This window comes from Dinoponera quadriceps, unplaced genomic scaffold (assembly GCF_001313825.1).
Source record: "Dinoponera quadriceps isolate SergipeBrazil2010 unplaced genomic scaffold, ASM131382v1 scaffold2600, whole genome shotgun sequence".
Classification (NCBI taxonomy): Eukaryota; Metazoa; Arthropoda; class Insecta; order Hymenoptera; family Formicidae; genus Dinoponera; species Dinoponera quadriceps.
Window position 1 is genome coordinate 404315 of NW_014556795.1, and position 17762 is coordinate 422076.

General features: G+C 43.8%; 3 protein-coding genes across 12 annotated transcripts in view; 2 read left to right on the forward strand and 1 right to left on the reverse strand.

Annotated features, from left to right (window-relative positions):
* Positions 1 to 8642, forward strand: part of LOC106748200 (IQ motif and SEC7 domain-containing protein 1) — a 53818-nt gene extending 45176 nt beyond the window's left edge. For 6 of the 9 annotated variants that reach the window (XM_014626494.1, XM_014626503.1, XM_014626498.1 and 3 more), the window contains 8 exons: positions 201 to 551; positions 639 to 917; positions 1635 to 1899; positions 2062 to 2418; positions 2534 to 2907; positions 3435 to 4090; positions 4189 to 4530; positions 4888 to 8642. In XM_014626494.1, the coding sequence (XP_014481980.1) occupies positions 201 to 551; positions 639 to 917; positions 1635 to 1899; positions 2062 to 2418; positions 2534 to 2907; positions 3435 to 4090; positions 4189 to 4530; positions 4888 to 5159 (2896 nt within the window). In that variant the 3' untranslated portion in view covers positions 5160 to 8642. The remainder of the gene's footprint in view (positions 1 to 200; positions 552 to 638; positions 918 to 1634; positions 1900 to 2061; positions 2419 to 2533; positions 2908 to 3434; positions 4091 to 4188; positions 4531 to 4887) is intronic. The other 3 variants (XM_014626502.1, XM_014626493.1, XM_014626497.1) reach the window with 3 other exon arrangements.
* A 511-nt stretch (positions 8643 to 9153) lies between these two features.
* On the forward strand, positions 9154 to 11451 carry LOC106748204 (DNA-binding protein RFXANK-like). 2 transcript variants are annotated; one of them, XM_014626514.1, is made up of 6 exons: positions 9154 to 9304; positions 9406 to 9665; positions 9807 to 9939; positions 10047 to 10267; positions 10590 to 10737; positions 10811 to 10902. In XM_014626514.1, exons 2-6 carry the CDS (start codon positions 9408 to 9410, stop codon positions 10876 to 10878), a joined length of 828 nt encoding a protein of 275 aa, XP_014482000.1. In that variant the 5' UTR covers positions 9154 to 9304; positions 9406 to 9407; the 3' UTR covers positions 10879 to 10902. The 2 variants fall into 2 exon arrangements, with proteins under 2 accessions (XP_014482000.1, XP_014481999.1); XM_014626513.1 differs by having other exon boundaries at positions 9157 to 9665; positions 10811 to 11451.
* On the reverse strand, positions 11102 to 14802 carry LOC106748202 (coatomer subunit delta). The gene is made up of 8 exons (XM_014626511.1): positions 14651 to 14802; positions 14424 to 14463; positions 13764 to 13987; positions 13284 to 13666; positions 12561 to 12734; positions 12169 to 12482; positions 11773 to 12089; positions 11102 to 11671 (listed from the first exon to the last, which is right to left on the reverse strand). The coding sequence occupies exons 1-8, from the start codon at positions 14651 to 14653 to the stop codon at positions 11582 to 11584; spliced, it is 1545 nt and encodes a 514-aa protein (XP_014481997.1). The 5' UTR covers positions 14654 to 14802; the 3' UTR covers positions 11102 to 11581.
* Positions 14803 to 17762: the final 2960 nt, after the last annotated feature.

Genomic DNA, 17762 nt, shown 5'->3' on the forward strand with positions numbered 1-17762 from the left:
TCTGTCATAAAAAACAAGTGAAATATTTAAGATGTTCAGATTAAGTGGACCACTCTGTGCGTGTGGTTACGTGTGCAAAAATTCTAGATACTCAGATGTAATTGACGGGAAACAGTAAGAAGAGAGTTCGGGAACTTGATATTCCGCGGGTTGTTGTCACTTCGGACAGTCGGTTGACTGATGTGATTTTTCGCTTTCAGCTTCCCGCCGAAGGTGGAGAGACCGATGGCGTCGCACGGCACGAGCCAGGTCCACGGCAACAGCATGCACGGCGCGTACTCGTCCGGCAGTCAAACATCCCTGTCGACGTCCTACATCACCGGCCAGTCTTACATGCAGGGCCAGAATTACGCGTCGCACGGGCCGTATCCCAGCGCGAGCGTGCAGGTCTATCCGCACAGCACGGCCTACTCGCAGCCGCAGAGTTACGGCACTATGGTGCAGGGCTTCGGCGGGCAACCGCAGTCAGCCGCCGGCTATCAGCAGAATCACCTTAAGAAGGGATCGGTTCGCAACGGCGACGTGCTGAAGAGATGCCGGCTGCAGACCGCGTGAGTCGTAATCCTACACCCTGCGTATTGTCAGTTTCCGCAGAGGGAGAAGGAGGTTACAAGTTGCGCTCCTCTCGTTTTCGACAGGTACGAGTTGTCGCAGGATCTGCTCGACAAGCAGATCGAGATGCTGGAGCGGAAGTACGGTGGCGTGAAGGCGAGGAACGCGGCGTTGACGATCCAGCGCGCCTTCCGGAGGTATACCCTGCTGAAGAAGTTCGCGGCGATCACGGCGATGGCCAAGGCGGAGAAGCGGCTGAGCAGGAAGCTCCAGGAGGTGACGGAGCGCTCGGGCAACCTCAACGATCACGAGCGAATGGTCTATCACAGCCAGATATACATACAGCAGCCGCAGTCTGCTAACAGGTAACAACAAAGGCTACTTGCACAAGACGCGTGTCCCCCCGCGTGGTTGTATGTGCGGTCAGTCGCGAAAAAGCTGTGATACTTCTTTTTCGATGAATTTCGCATCTCTTGTCGAAAATAGAACGAATGTATCACTCCCGAGAGAAATATTGAAAAAGAAATTTTCCCGTTGGACATGGAATATGTTTCAAAATAGGGCTGATATTGTTCGACGTGTCAACGCTGCCATTCAGTTACTTAACACGCTGAGTGCCACGTCAGTCACCGGTGACTGACGGTATAAAGTACGATAGAAAACTAAAAAAATTACATAGTTTAATAAGTAATTTAGGATCGTATAATTAATATACTTAAATATTTCTTATCAAGAAATTTTAATGGATTTGGCCTGACGGAGATTTCCTTCGAAATGCGCGTGGCAGTTAACGTGTTAAGCCACTTTTCGTTACTTTTTCTTGGCGAGTCACTGGAAACTTCACTGTAGTCCAAAATGGGTCGCTTTAATCATTCTTTTCCTGAGCGGTCGTTAGACTTGTAAATGTACATGGACGTTCTCTCCAAAGTTTCATTATTCGAATATAATTTCTAAAATCTTATTCTGAAACTTATTAAAAAAAGAAGGAGCGCCGCAACCTTTTCACGAGCGAATTTATACTTCGCCACGTCGTGTATCGTGAATCGCAAGTCGCGCGCTAAAACTGGCTGCGAATCTAATAGACCGATGCCGATCCGAAGCATGTCTCTGAGGGAGAGGCGGCACGTGGACAGCTCCCAGTCGCCGATACCGAGGAGCCAGAGCGGCAGATGCGAGATCCAAGTAAGCGGCCATCCGGCGGCGAATCACAGCCTGCACCAGAGCGGCAGACATACGCCCTCATTGGCGCCCAGCCCGTGCAACAGACACCAGCAATTACCGCCGAGTCCCTGCTGGGAGTCGAGCTCCCAGGAGAGCGGCTCCAGTATCCATTACTACAATCCACAGGTGAGTGTCGTTAAGCGCGGTAATGACGTTAAACGGCAGAGGGGATAGCGTTCGGATCGCTCCCCGAGCCGGACGCGAGCGACGTGCGTACCTCGCATTTCATTCATTCCGACTGGACGAAGAGAGAGAAAGAGATTCGCAACCGCTTGTACACGCACACAGGAGGCGCTGTGCGGTCTGCGGCAAGAAACACCGCCGAGAGACCTGCTGCGGACGCCGTGCACGTCGCCGTCGACGCCGCACAACCTGCAGACGACGATATCGCAGAACTGGAACAATGCCAGCCAGCTCGGCCCAGGCAGGACAAGAGGCTCCGGCAAGAAGATCCCGCCCGAGGTGCCGAAGAGAACGTCCTCCATCACCTCGAGATCCATGGAGCCGCGTCACAACGGTCTCAGCAAGAGCGTGGAGAACGGCAGCCTGAGCTCTGTGCAGAGCTCGGGCAGCGACTCCACCAACTGCGAGAGCTCCGAAGGCGACCCTCAGCGAGGGTCTCCGGTCTGGAAGCACAAGGGGATCGTAAGTGTACACTCGACTTTCTTCTTCCTCGCGTCACAGGGAGTTATAACGGCGATTTCGCGAAGGAGAGATAAAGCGCGCTAACGGAATAACCGTTCTGATTGCGAAACCCCAGTCGAGTTCGCCGGAGCATCAGGAATGTGCGAGTCATACCGCGGACGCGGCGACGATCGCCAGCAACGTGAAGGAGCTCGGCCACTCGCACGCCAGCTCCGGCTACCAGCTTCCCTTGATGGACCACACGGAGAGTCTGCCGCAGACCAGCTACAAGGTCTCCGAGACTGTGAGAAAGCGGCAGTACAGGGTCGGCCTAAATCTCTTCAACAAAAAGCCGGAGAGGGGCATCAGCTACCTCATCAGACGCGGATTTCTGGAGAACAGCCCGCAGGGAGTCGCGCGATTCTTGATCAGCCGTAAGGGCTTGTCCAAGCAGATGATAGGGGAGTATCTCGGGAATTTGCAGAACACCTTCAACATGGCGGTACTCGAGTGAGTGGCTCATTATTGATACCTTGAATTATTCACCTTTGCACGGGGATAAATAAATCAATAACGAAAGTGAAGCGAATCGATAGGCTCGTTAGAATAACTTTAACCCCTTGACATAAAATGACGTCTGGGAGACGTCATTCATTTCATGTACCATTGTAGACTTTGACGTCTCCGAGACGTCAAGAACCGTCTCCGGTGACGCCGTGCAGTATATTGTTAGATTATTCAATTATTTCACTTGTGATTATTCAATTGTTTCACAAGCTTGCACGTAACTGTTCATTGAGCATAATTAAATCGTATTTTTCCGGACGCATCAAATCCCGTTTTATTTGTATGTCAAGGGGTTAAATAGCTGTCACTTAAAAGTTATCATATGAACGGAATATTAGTAAGCGAAAAATCGCGTCGTCTGCTACCAAGAATCTCCCGGTGCACCTCGCATACGGTTATTCAGGGACACCCTGTATATCGTGGAGACCATATCGTTACCATCAATTGACTCTTTTGCTCGTAACCCGCAGATGTTTCTCTCACGAGTTGGATCTCTCCGGGATGCAAGTGGACGTCGCTTTGCGAAAGTTTCAAGCCTACTTCAGAATGCCCGGCGAGGCGCAAAAGATCGAGCGGCTGATGGAGGTCTTCAGTCAGCGTTACTGTCAATGCAATCCCGACGTGATATCGAGGCTGCGCTCGCCGGACACTGTTTTCGTCCTGGCCTTCGCCATTATCATGCTTAACACGGATTTGCACACGCCGAACCTGAAGCCCGAGCGCAGAATGAGGCTCGAGGATTTCGTGAAGAATCTCCGGGGCATCGACGATTGCGGCGACATAGACAGAGACATCCTGGTCGGCATTTACGAGAGGGTGAAGGATAATGAATTCAAGCCGGGCTCCGACCATGTGTCACAAGTGATGAAGGTCCAAGCCACCATTGTTGGAAAGAAGCCAAACATGGCGCTACCGCATAGAAGATTGGTCTGCTACTGCAGGCTCTACGAGATACCGGACATTCACAAGAAGGAGAGACCGGGCGTTCATCAAAGGGAGGTTTTCCTCTTCAACGATCTGCTTGTCGTCACCAAGATCCTGAGCAAGAAGAAGAACAGCGTAACCTACACCTTCAGGCAGAGCTTCCCGCTCTGCGGCATGATAGTTACGTTATTCGAGGTTCCTCGTAAGTCTTCACAATGAGATATCTACGTGCGCGAGACCGTTTCTCAGTATTGATCCGATTTGGCTGATTTCTTTTACCGCCACGTTCTTTCATTTTAGATTATCCGTACGGGATAAGACTCTCTCAGCGCGTCGATGGAAAGGTTCTAGTCACATTTAACGCACGAAACGAGCACGACCGATGTAAATTCGTGGAAGACCTCAGGGAGTCTATCAGCGAGATGGATGAGATGGAGACTCTGCGCATCGAGACCGAGCTGGAGAGGCAAAAGAGCAGCAGAGGTGCACGAGGCGGTGCGGAGAACCGGGATTCCGGCGTCGCCGACGTGGAGATATGCCCATGCCCGGGAACTTGTTCGGAGAGAGCGGAGACGGTCGATGTCGACACGCAATTGAAACGCTCCGCCCTCAGTAATTCTCTTCTGGACATACACGAGCAGTGTAAGTACACACCGCGTAAATCATGCGGGGACAGATCCGTATTTGCAGGAATTACGGTTTTCAAGACGGGCGCCTCGAAAATGTACATCCCGAATACGTGGGTGTGAACAAAAAGAATGCCTTGTTTTTATTTTTCAGATTTTATTATTTTACCGCAATGTACAACTATGATGATTTTTTTATGATTGTATATAAAGAGACGACCGTTGTGTATAATTAATTTTTCTGTATTTTTTATTTCGCTATTTCGGCCAACCTCCTCCTGCGAATACGAAGTTCCTTTATACAGTTTATACGGTATGTGGGGGTTTGGGAGTGTGAGTTATATTGATATGACATAAATATGTGTATCTTTAGTTGCCGGTGAAAAGCCGCAGCGCCGTGGAAGCGTGGGTTCTCTAGATAGCGGTATGTCTATTTCCTTTCAATCTACTTCTGCCAGCTCAATGAGCCAAGGCATTAAGCACCCCGGGCAAGTTCATCCTATTCATCCAGGGGCTACGATCCCTGGCGGTGGTAAGGGACTGGCTCAGCAGCCGTCTTTTTTAGGGGGTCTCTTTGCCAAACGTGAGCGAAAGCTATCGCAATCTGAAGAGTCCGGTCCTTACAGTCGCACCACGGAAGTATAATGTTACTCTTCCAAGTCGTAAATAAGGTACCTCAATCTCACCTTTGTACACCCGATTTTTTCCTCTAGTGCGCTTCGTGTGCTCGAACGACGCGCGCGTGTGTGTGTGTGTGTGTGAGAGAGAGAGAGAGAGAGACCGGCGTTTCTTGACTAACGCTACGGCGACGACAATTCTAAATAGCAATAATCATTCTCACTCCGATCTATTCGTATTATGATGAAATTTATAGGTGTCATTCTTCGCCATTCATCGTGCGATTTTCCCTCGAACTTTGACGAGAAAAGGAGACGAGAACGCGAGCATAATACACAAGCAGCGAGACTGCCTTGAACTTCTATTAGCGTGCGTAATAGAATTTAGTGTCGTTTTATACGTACATCACGAAGCGCGCTAAAGAAGAACGACAGCTAAAAAGCCGCGGATAAAGCTAAGTCCTTAACGGATTTGCGAATTTGCGAATCGCGGATTGGGCAGGATCCAATCGAGATATCAACTGGCGTATTTAAAACAGAAGAAGAAAAAGTTTTTACCCATCCCCGCCCATTCTCTTACCCCCCCTCCTTCTCCTCTCCCTTCCCACCCTTCACCCTCAGAAACGTGTATAGTATTTATTCATCTGAGAAGAGGAAACTAATGGAGACATTTTTCATACTGTATTTATAATTTAGCAGACCGCGTGGTTTCAACGATAGAATTGTGTGTAGATAATTATTATTACACCTTCGCTCTTAGTTCTGCATTATAGTTGGGCGTTAGTGAGTATAACAGAAACCTAATTGAAAAGAGAGAGAAAGAAAGAGAGAGAGAGAGAGAGAGAGAGAGAGGAAATCATATAAGTCACACTTTATCGGAGAATATTTTATCGAGGATGAAGCCGATAGGCTTGGCGTCGCTATCAGTCTCAAGTATTATCACGATTATCGGATTTCGAGTTAACTGTAAATAGTAGACGTAATAATATCCCGAACGAGTTATCACGTGTAACAAAAGAAAGTTAGCGTAAGGAAGGAAAAAAAAAACGATAAGCAATCTCTATTGATGTTAGGTGCATGTTGATGTCTAACGATTTTTATCATTGGAAGAAACAAAAAAAAACGTGAAGTTTGAGTGTAGCAATGAGATAAGACTTAACGTATAAATCGTGTTTGTCATTATAGCGACCTACTTGATAATCACTCACGAGAGTAGTTTTTGCTTATTGTATGTTGAAATTTTGACTCAAAGTTGTTCGAATTTTCGCTAAGGGGAAACCGGCATGTTATAAATATATCCAGCGTTTAATTCGTTTCTCGTTCGGCGGCGGTGAGCGGACGATTTGTAGATCGTAAACGTCGTAAGTAGCGTCGCAAGAGTATAACGCGTATAAGCTATAAGAAGACACAACGCGAAAGAAGATCAACAAGAAATTAAAACCAAAAAAAAATATATATATACATACACACACACACATATACAAATGAAACAAAGAAGAACGCGCATGCCTTATATACTGCCACGATAAAACCTGTCGCACGACCGAGAAACGAACAAACGAGATCTTTACGTACGTAGAAAAGAGAGAAGAAAGGTCGGGAGTTTTTCCAAGAGCAAAGTGGAATTGTACGACGAACTGACGGGTAATCCGTGTACATAAGTGCTGATCGCAACATCAGCCAGCTGTAAACAAGCAATGGCGTTTGTTAATTTAACGATAATCTCCCGTTGAGAAGTAACGCACCGATATATGTAGGAGGAGTGTTTAATATATTTATTTTAAGTTTTACCCTTATATGTATTCTGTGCGCTGTCCCTTCATTTTTTTTGTTTATTATAAAGTATTGTGAGTCTTAACATACGTTTTCCCACAAGAGAGAAAAAGAGAGAGAGAGAGAGAGAGAGAGAGAGAGAGAGAGAGACCAAAGGATTTCCGTAATATACAGAAAAGGAGGATGCTTTCGATCGACCGTAGGTTTTCAGCCAGCAATAAGCAGTCTGTAATTAACGTTAACCCTCAATTTAACGTCGTATCTCATAAAACATACATGCATAAAATTTGCAGCACGCGTATGCGATCAAAATTTGATTCAAAAGAAGAACTATAAATGCGACCTTTTTGAAAATTTCTCGCGGGACAAGGTACCGTTAAATTAAGGGTTACTCTATAGTTAAGATCCATATCGACAAGGTGTACGGGCGTGTTGCGGTCGATCGAAAACATTCCAGCCGTAATTCAATCAAAGAAAATCGTTCTCGTTTGTAACGGCAAACGCGTCGGAATTTCGCGATTGAGAGTCTACCTGCGAGCGACAGAGATTAGATAAAGTGGAAATATCGAACGTTGTTAGAGACATAGGTACGTTGCGCTAACAAAACTTTTTATACACCATTGCATGATCGACTACGTTCTAACTTCTGTGCTTACCACGTTTACTAATATCGTTATCAATTCGACTCTTGATACGAACGACGACTCGTAATACTAATGATGCACTTTTTAACGTTGTAATCGATCGAATGTTGAACACTCTGTACTATTTATAACTCTGATAAAAGAGAAAGACGAAGGGAAAACCGAAGGGAACGAATTCACGAAAGAACGTGATTGTTAAAATTGTCGGGGCGGACGATACGTATTCGGTGGCTTGTTGACAATACCGTTTCGTTTACGAAGGAAAGGGAAAACGAGAGATAAATCGCGGAGGGACGTTTTTCACGCTTTACGTGCCTGTTACGAAATTTTTTCATATTTACAAGCTACAAATCACACCACTATCTAATTCTAGTCTTTCTCATCGGTATAATGTATACAATACGCTCATGTGCGAAGAAAAAGAGGACACGGACGAATTAATCCGCAAGAATGAGAAACTTTTTAAATTTCGGCTGTACAAATATATACATACAAACACACAGGCATACACGACCGACTTGGACGCAGCGTTAACACCAAATATGCTAAGTTGTGTAAGAAAGATCGCGTTAATTTCTGCAACTAAACAGCTTGTTTGACGATTAACCATTCGAATTCTGTGATAATCTCGCGAGATTAAAAAAGACTGATTAGGAGAAGTCCAAATTTGATCACGAGACATGTACGAGTCGCTTGTACGAATTAAAAAAAAAAAACCATTTTGTCAAACGGCGGAGAAACGTCGTGCGCGAGTATTTTCGCTTGCATCATTTGCCGTTCGAGAAATGTTGTCGTCATTAAATTATTGAGATCAACAATGCGCAATTAAAACGTGAACTTGAAGCACTAACACAGTATATAAAAAGACGAAAGAAATTGCATTAAATTGACGCGATCTTCGAAACCTGACACCCGATGAACACATCGCAGCATAATTTGACTTGCTTTCCGACTTGATGAGGAAGTGCGTACACGTGTAATTATTAAGAGGCGATCATTTCCCAATGCCAAATTATTAGTAAATTCCTCCCTCGTTAGTCTAATAAATGCTGTAAGCACACTGTGTTAATAAATAACTCTGAGTCTGAAACGCACAAGTTTGTTGTTCTTGTAACGCATTTTACGTGTTAACTTTTTTATTTGTGTAGCGGAAATAGACATTGGAATGTCGAGGAATGCACACGTGCTATTTGAGTCATAGTGTTAAAAAATATATGTCAATCTAATTAAAAACGGAGATCCTCTGATCTGTCGTGAAATCATATTAACTAAATGTGCAACGTTTTCCGACTCACCATTGAATCACGTTACTCGCAAATTCAAGATCCGTCTGACTTGTCGCTGAGTCATACTACGAGGTATCGGTCATGTAACTTTTCCCCTAGGGTGGAAACTTGAAATACTTTCAAATTAGAAAATTTACACTTTTTACGAATTCACGTTAAAGAAGATGATTCGTGACGGTGCTTGTTTTCGTGCTGGATTGCTCGCTGGATGGAAATACTGGTTGGTATATTTCCGAAAAGAATAGTGGCGGCTCGTAGCGGATAATTTGGAACTAATAAGAAGTGCTTGTGGTATGACTCGACGGCAGATCAACCGTATCCTTACTTTTCCGAGTGGCACTACTTGTCAGAAAATTGGACGCACTTCGTCAGCAACAACGGCCGGACCGAAATTCCTAACCTCCAATATGACTCATGTTTTGTTTCACGCAATTTGACAAGAAGACCGGATCTTTGCTCTTACCGTCGACGTAATGAATGAAATGGGCATCGTAACGCTAAATTAGACAGTTTGATGTATCTCCGGGCGACGTGTACATTTTATATGCACCGATATCTGTGCATTTGACAGGTATGGATGATCAGATTCTCTCGGAGCTGATTATGAAAGAAGAGGAGAACGAGGGTGTAAAGGAGGGTCGTCGCTCCAGCGAAAGCGGCAAAAGCATTACACCCGACGCTTCGGCCATTGGAATACGACCGAAACCTGTGATTCGCAAACCGGAGAATGTGAGCATCGGCTGCAAATCGGAGCCGATCGAGACGAAGTGGCATTGGGCCCCAGGAGCGTGGCAAGACGCGACTAGGACTAGTGCGTTTCAGCCTTACAAGGTGTATTTCTTTTGACTCAACTCCCCAAGATTCATATACAAATGTTTCCTATTGCAATACAGGAGTGTGATGTTTCAGCTATTTGCTCAAAATGAAATATTCATCTTATCTGACGTATCTATTTTTCCTGTATTTTTTTAGCCACCAACCTTACTCACAAATTTGCAAAGGGGCAATACTCAAACCCAAATACCTCAGCTCTACGTGGGGAATGACATCACCTTTCATACCTTGGCAGGTCAAGGTGAACTTACGCCTGAACATATGCAGTCAAGTAAGTCACGTAGATGTGAGAAACAATGTTGAGAATTACAGGAATGAATTCCTATAATTCTATACATTATGTAAAGTGATTACCATGCTGTTATCCTTGTTTTACAGATTCAATAGATGCAACCGATGAGAAAGGATTGACAGGACTGATGTGGGCTGCTGGTTACGGACAGTTAGGCAGTGCCAGGCAATTACTCAAATGGGGCGCCGATGTAAATTATCGTGGGCCAAAATCAGAGACAACTCTACATTTAGCAGCTGCATATGGTCACCACGATCTTGTTAAGTTATTGTTGAATAATGGTGCTGATCCAAATGCATGTGATGAGGTATGTGTTACTTTTCTCCCGGATTGGGAAGTTAATTTTCTTTAAAGACATGTTAAAAATTGATCGCTATAAGCTAACCGTGTTCACGTTAAAAGTTACATAAATGAATAAAATATTAACTCAATTAAGAGTTAAGTTAAAATGATATTGGTTTTTGTTAAAGTTAAAAGTTAATTATGCAAAGCTATATGTGAAACATTGTAACTAAGTTGAGTTAAAAGTTAATAACTTTTCAACTGAATTAGCAAGTTACTATCCAGTCTTGCTTCCTTCTGAGTAAAAATTTGGTGTATGATATGTATAATGATTGTTTCTGTTCTAGGATGGCAATACACCATTGATATATGGGGCATATTGTGACCATCCGCATGTGTGTCATGAATTGTTAACAAAAGGTGCAGATGTAACACTCAGTAACTCTTCAAACATAACTGCTTATAAAGCAGCAATAATGAATCACTCAATGAACGGTAAGCGAGAGCTGTTTCTTCGAAAGGCTAAAATCAATTTGTAGGTTTTAACATCTTTTTACTTCATTTGCAGCTAAAGCAGTTATTGAGAATTATTTGATACCGCAAATTATAAGTATGTCGACGGAAGAAATGCAATGATTTAACATCTGTACATACATATACATATTTCGCTTTCTGCAAAGTGTAAATAAAAACGCTCCGCTACATATCTGTGTACGGACATTTTAACTGTAAAAAGACATTATATACATGAAGACATATTTTTAACAAATGTTACAATAAAAGAAAAAAAAGAATAAAGTAGCAACACATTGCGTAAGATAATTTTTATTAGGTAAGGTGTATTGACTTACGAAACGAATAACAAAATTTTATATATATATATTTGGTAATAATACAATTTTTTCTGTCCAATTGCGTATGCTATTTCTCGCTAAGATATGCTGAATAATACATACTGAATAAAAAGTAAAAACGACAAAATTTGGCTTACAATGCATGATATAGTTTCCAATTTTTCTAATTAAAATATAATTCTCTTGTTTTTATACAAACTTATATAAGTATTCGGCATCAGATATAGCTAATCATTATCCGCAATAAATCGATACAGTACATAAATACCGCACGACGCGTACCAACAAACATATCTTCATTGATCATATAAGAGGAATGATTGTATGGCAATAAAATTAGAAAATTAAACGATAATCAATTTCCATCACTGATCGCATATATATTTAACCTCCTGTTAAAAAAAAAAATGGGCATCTTCTTCTCTCTCTCTCTTTCTTTTGACATTTTTATGTATTCAAATACTTCATCTATCATTCGCTGTATCTTATACGACCTCATAATTATCAGTAAAGAACACGGTTTCTACTGAATGCTTAACAGGGCTCTCGTCTTCTACAAGCAAAACTTCGCTAACCTGAAAAAGAAGAATTAGAACGATATAGTTGTGTCACTTTTACCTTGTTTCATATTGTGTAACTTTGTACAGCTCGCACGCCTAGTCGTGCATTTCCGTACCTTAATTTTGGCATACGGGGTTTTAGATGAAAAAGAAACGTGAAGTGGGAAAAAGTCCGCAGGGTTCGAGGAGGGAGCCGAGAATTCCATCGAGCCAGATTTTGTGGAAGCGTCGATCAACGGTAGGGACCAGACTAACATGTTTCGTCGTGCTTCATGTACATATTGCCCATCGCATTCACCGACGATAGGATTGCATCCCATAGGCAGAGGAATATTTATCTGGACGTCATTTAACTCAAGATCGGCTTGTTCCAACTCGTACTCGATATTCACGTCGCAGCCGCCCTCTCCGTTCTCGGAAGGCCAGCAGTTTACTGCGTTGAGTTACGTAAAGAATTAGAGAATCCTAACAGAATTTTGCAAGACTTGAGCAAGGGAGGATATCGAACTCACTCGAAATCGGCAATGCTGTTTCATCTTGTGCCTGCAAACGCCACTTCAGGACGCCGACGTCGGTGTTCAACGGGAATGGTTTCGTAGGCACTTTCAAACCAATTTGCCCACGCGTTCTGAACAATTCCTTGTCTACATTCGGATGGGTTTGCAACTGAATGCCTCTCGTATCCCTGTTTTCAAGCTGCACGCGGATACGTCCCCATTTCTCGTCGGAGATATGTAACGTTACCAGGCCGTGTAACTCGAAATGTTGCAAACCTCCATCCCGACCGACACGCACGTTGAGTCTTTCCTCTTGTCTCAGGTGAACCCTGTTGACGAAAATGCATTTGGTGATGATGTAACAAACGAATGAGTCTCGATTTCTTCACGTATCTCTCATCACGTACAATTCTGTGTTCATTATCTGAGGCGTGATCGGCGCCAGTTTGGCTCCAGGAGCATTAATGACTCCTGATATAATGATTTCCCCCTCTTCCTTCAATTGATCAACGAAGGAGTCCACGTCACGAGATTTGCCGCCCAATTTCATGGCACCTGGTCCAGCGTTGACCGATGGTTTCCTGATGAAGAGGGTTAAGTGTTAAGTAAAGTATTTGGCAAGGAAGATCCAACCCACGTAGAGTACGTTTCGAAAATAATGAAGGTGAAAATTGGATACGTGATTTAAAAAGTATAAGTAGCATTAAGGTTCATTCAAGAAGTTAGCTCTGGTCTACAATCTTCTAATTGTAAGTCATAAGAAACTGACCAATCACAACCGACTACTCTTCTCACATTTCACCGTGACTGGTCAATTTCTTACGATTTATTACTTAAAGCAAAATTGTGGACCAGAGCTTAAGCATAGTCCATTTCTTTAAAGATATTCATTGACAAGCGTAATCTTTAAAAATAAAGGCAACTAGTAAAAAAATGGTACAACTAGTAGAAAATGAAAAGTGTCTTTAATTAATTTTAGACGTCCATAAAGCTTGGATCTTTTTGTTTTATGTAGAAAGGCGTATAAACTACCCGTTGGTAACAGAATCTCAAAAATCATAATTTTGCGGGTTGGATCTTTCTTGCATAACCACAGCCAATTACGTAATCGAGTTTGAAATTGATCATACTGCTTGGGCTTGTAGGAAGGTCTAATCGGCTCAGGCACAAAGTTAGCTGAATCACCAACAGTCGCGGCGGTCGGCACGCCGCCGCTTCCGTATCCTCCGCCAAATCCGGGACTTTTGACGCTCTTTTTGTTAGCCTCCATTCGTTGTCTCTGCAATTCCTTGGCCTTTTCGCGCATTTTATTCTTAGCTTCGCGTTCCTGCGTCATCCTGACCGCTTGATAAACTTTCTCTTCGTGCGAGTCCATTTCCACAAAGGTCCTGATTTGTGCCAAATTAACGCTCTCCCTGTAGCCCAATGTGATTATCTCGTCAAATGCGAATATCAAATTGAACGCGTTCTCTGCTATTTCAAGTTCGTCCATCGAGTTGCAATATTCAGGGAGCTGAAAAAATTAAGCACCATTTTTTTTGTACTTTATATACATGACAAGAATTTCTCAAAGCAGCTGGAGAACAATAAGACAAATGGAATTCACTCACCACTCTTGCGAAGAGCCTCAAGGTTTCCAAGTCCTCCAAAATATTGCTGGCCTTAGTGGTGATGAGCAGCATGTATACTTTTTCAAGAGGCTGATACACATATCTGACAGATTCAGTCTCCACAAATGTATGCTGCTTACCCGAGCTCATCAACTTCGGAAACGCAGCAAGTAGGCCTTCTATTCTTGCCTTTGTCATGTCGACAAACTGTCGAGAGATGATGGCTGGAAAAGTAATACAAACTTAATTATCAATTGTAATATTTTGCTCAGATATCTATTTTGTCAATAAATTAAATAAAAGTAAAAAAAAAATAATACAATCAGCTACAAAAAGGTTGCGGCACTTTTTCTGATGAGTTTTGATAAGCATCCCGTGTCCAGTAGGAAAAACTTGTCTCTCAGTAATTCTCAGGAGATGCGATTCCTTATTGAATATGAGACATGTTGCGAGATTCATCGAAAAGTGTTGCTACATTTTTGCAGCTGGCCACACGCACTGGCATAACGTTCATTTTTCTAGGACCGAGCTAGATTTCAAAGTGGAACAACGTGACATATCGTGTAAATTAATTCACACAGAGAGTCGAAGGAAACCGTTGAAAAGAGACAGATAGAGAGAGACGCGAGAGCAACACGCCGGCGATAATTCGTTACTTACTCTTTCCTGCTTTGGTGCATACCGCAGCGGCGATGAGTACCTGGAAAAAGGAAGCGGACGTTTTGAGTACGCTGGACCGCGGATACTTATGGGAAAGGCGGCTGGAGACCTGCTGGCGTTGTTAAATGACACAACAGTGTCGCGAAATCGTGAATATTCGCAGATTCCCTCGCGGTACGCGAGCATTTTAACAGTTGCCGAGCGCGAACGAAGAAAGGGCCACTTACCATTCTGACGAGCGATCCCGAAACGCCGTGTGTCCTGCGATTAATCGAAAGATAATTTTTTTCACATGAAACGATCCACTCTCCACATCACATAACAAATACGCGAAGAAGGAGAACAGATGGCGCACAGGTGCTGACGTGTGGCACGATGAGAGAGATGTGAGATATCCGACGTGGATTATAAGAGTGAACATAGTTCGGGAACAAGTGCGCAACCTTATGCTGCTTTTATATCGAAGCGTGACCAATCGGATTGTCGATAACGATATGTGTGTTCACAGAATCTACTCTTCTCAATTGTGTCTTTTGCATTTAAAATCGGGAAGGTGTATATTCAGACCTTGGAGGGAATAAGAGAAACGAATAGAAAGCAGAAAAAGAAGGTAAGTAAAGCGAATGAAAGAATGTTATTATTTGATAATATTACATTTTTATATTGGTACATATATAAATATATAGCTGCTGGGGAAACATGTATGATTCCCATTTTAATTAATTGTTATCGAATACTAGTTGACTGTCGAGAGAGACATGTAGTTCCTTCTCGTAACGCCTATTTTTAGCTACTTAATTCTTATAAATATATATTTAACCAAAATCTGTACAAACGTTTAAACATAATTTTAGGCTAATTCTAATCGAAAGCGTGGAATTTTAAATCTCACATTCCAAAAGTCTGCATTATCTGCAGAATTTTAGACTCACTTAGAGCGAGAATTACACGGCAGGGTGCGCCACTTGGTAGAAAAAGCGCGCAATTCACATGCACACATACACACACAGTGAAGATGGAGGAAACAGTTCACATCGTTGAAAGACGTACCACAATGCATCAGCGGACAGCATTATTTACAATAGACGAAGTAATGTGGCTTTGTTGCGTACAATTGAAAATGTGTTATATTTAAACGACAAATATATACGCGTTACATTTCTTACATGAAACAGTGTTTACATGCGTAAGTTAACATTTGAAACGGCCCTCCGAGAGCCAACGGTGCATATTCTGAACACTTTTTTTCTATCGATAAAAATGTCTCTAAAAGTTAGGAGCCACCTGATTGGCTGAGAAGCCACAAGTTTAAACGCGAAGTTCAAGGCAGTCCCGGCGACCGTTGCCATTAGTCGAACTTTCGAACTCGTCGGGACTTGTCGCGACGTGTCGCGTACAGAGTGTTTTTACGAAACACAAGCCGCGGATTATCGGTTAATCGGCGTGACAACAATAACAACACGGACCGGCGAGCGAAGTGGCCGAGGAGCTCGCAGTGTACACGGTCGGCCTCGTCAGGTCGCACACATGCAACACCGTCGTACGTTAATTTAGTGTCGGCCATTATCGCGGTTGCACATTCGCCGTCGACCGGCGTCGCGACGCAACCGGCTAGTCAACGAGGAAGATGAACGATGCCGGGCGCCGTTATTACGCCATTTCGGTTTCCGTTCGCTCGCTCGCATCCCCCGTCCGCCCTTCTCGTCGCGATCCTTACGTCGGCACCTTTTCTCGCCGATACGCTTCCGCGAAACGCGCGAATTCCGGAATGGCGGTCGTTTAGGACGAACGCTGAAAAGGTGAGGCCTCATTTCGTTACGCTATCTGAGTTCCACTTTTTGCACAGAGAAGGTGGTGTTATGGCCCTTGTAGGTATTATCTCAGTAAACACTGACTAAACAGTAACATAACATCAATGTTAAGGTTCCACTTAGCGCTCGCGACGATGCGAGCGTTATTTTATCTCTGTTTCTCACTCGTTGTTAAACAAAGATGGAATGACGCTCGCGTCGTCGCGAGCGTTAAGTGGAACCCCACCCCGTTATAATTTCCCGCTCAACAATGTAACTGTTACACAACACGCGTGTTATATTACATTCACATTGTTGAGTGGGAAATTATAATATTGATGTTACGTTACTGTTAGTTGGTGTTCACTGGAACGGTCCCCCTTAAGTCCCTCGCGAAAATAGGTTTAAAAAATTGGTTTTGTTTAAGACAACGTTCTAGGTGATGAGTATTTCACAATTTTCTACAATCGATTAAACAACATTTTGACGAATATAATCGATAAGTTTTCAGTTAAAAATATTGATTGTTAGCAAAGTTATTGTACAAAATATATACGAGGGCCTTATAATGCCATCTTCTCCTTTAATAAGTGAGCACGCCGAGAGAACGGTAGGCCAGCGATGATCAATGAGAGGTTAAGCAGGAGATGTCGAAGTGCTAACGGAGAAGAAAGAAACGTAGAGCTAGCTAAAGCTGCCGAGGAACGTAGAAGTCGACTCGGTAGTCGGTTCAGTCTCAGAATGCGAAATAATAACGCCGTTCGTCATTTATAAATCCTCCTTATACCGTATTCACAAACCGTCGCGGAGAAACGTGTGTACACACACGCTTTTTTTCGACATTGTACAAGCATGGTTTTTACCGCGTCGTATTTAAGACGGTTGGAATTCAAAATGGAAGCCGAACAGCCATCCATTCCGCGGCTTTTTCAGGTCGTGCGCTGTGTTTATACGGAATAATCATTTGTGTCACGGTCGTATCTTTCTTCAGACGCTCGTGTATACCCGAACTTAAAGCGCGATTTCTCGAATAATTTCATCAGAACACGGGGGACGTCGGATTCGTACCGGGAGGGACGACAAGGACATTCGCGTTCGATTCAGGCACTATGGCGCATTCTTTGTAAGAACGGTGGGAAAAACGAGACGGAAAGATAGAGAACCGAGGGTCTATGTGCCGTCCTGCCCAGGCCCTGGTTCTTATCGAGATAAACTCTCTATGTGGCGGCGATCGTAATTAACTTGTGGCACTGCCGCTTTTCCCGCGTCAGCGTCACTGTTATTATTATAACCGCTGTCAGCAACAGACGCGCGCGGGTGGTCGGCGGTCCGCGACGAGAGGCTTTTAGAGGGAAATTGAGCGGCGGGTAAACGGTTAACAAAGAAATTAATGTACGTATCGCGCTCACCGCCATCAAGCTATCCGGCAAGAGGGGTGGGGATGACAGCCGGGGGGATGGATGGGGACACACGAGGTGCCTGGGTTGGAGGCGGCTAACCCAATTAGCCCGCGGGTTAATTTGCCTTACGTGCTTAACATGGCGCTCTT

Coding starts and splice junctions, on each gene's coding strand:
- LOC106748202 (XM_014626511.1), bottom strand. Junction 13,667..13,763: donor TGAGGCTCTTCGCAAGAGTG/GTGAGTGAATTC, acceptor TAATTTTTTCAG/CTCCCTGAATATTGCAACTC. Junction 11,672..11,772: donor CCCCGTATGCCAAAATTAAG/GTACGGAAATGC, acceptor CTTCTTTTTCAG/GTTAGCGAAGTTTTGCTTGT.
- LOC106748204 (XM_014626514.1), top strand. CDS start 9,408: ATGGATGATCAGATTCTCTCGGAGCTGATTATGAAAGAAGAGGAGAAC. Junction 9,666..9,806: donor GTGCGTTTCAGCCTTACAAG/GTGTATTTCTTT, acceptor GTATTTTTTTAG/CCACCAACCTTACTCACAAA. Junction 9,940..10,046: donor GCCTGAACATATGCAGTCAA/GTAAGTCACGTA, acceptor CTTGTTTTACAG/ATTCAATAGATGCAACCGAT.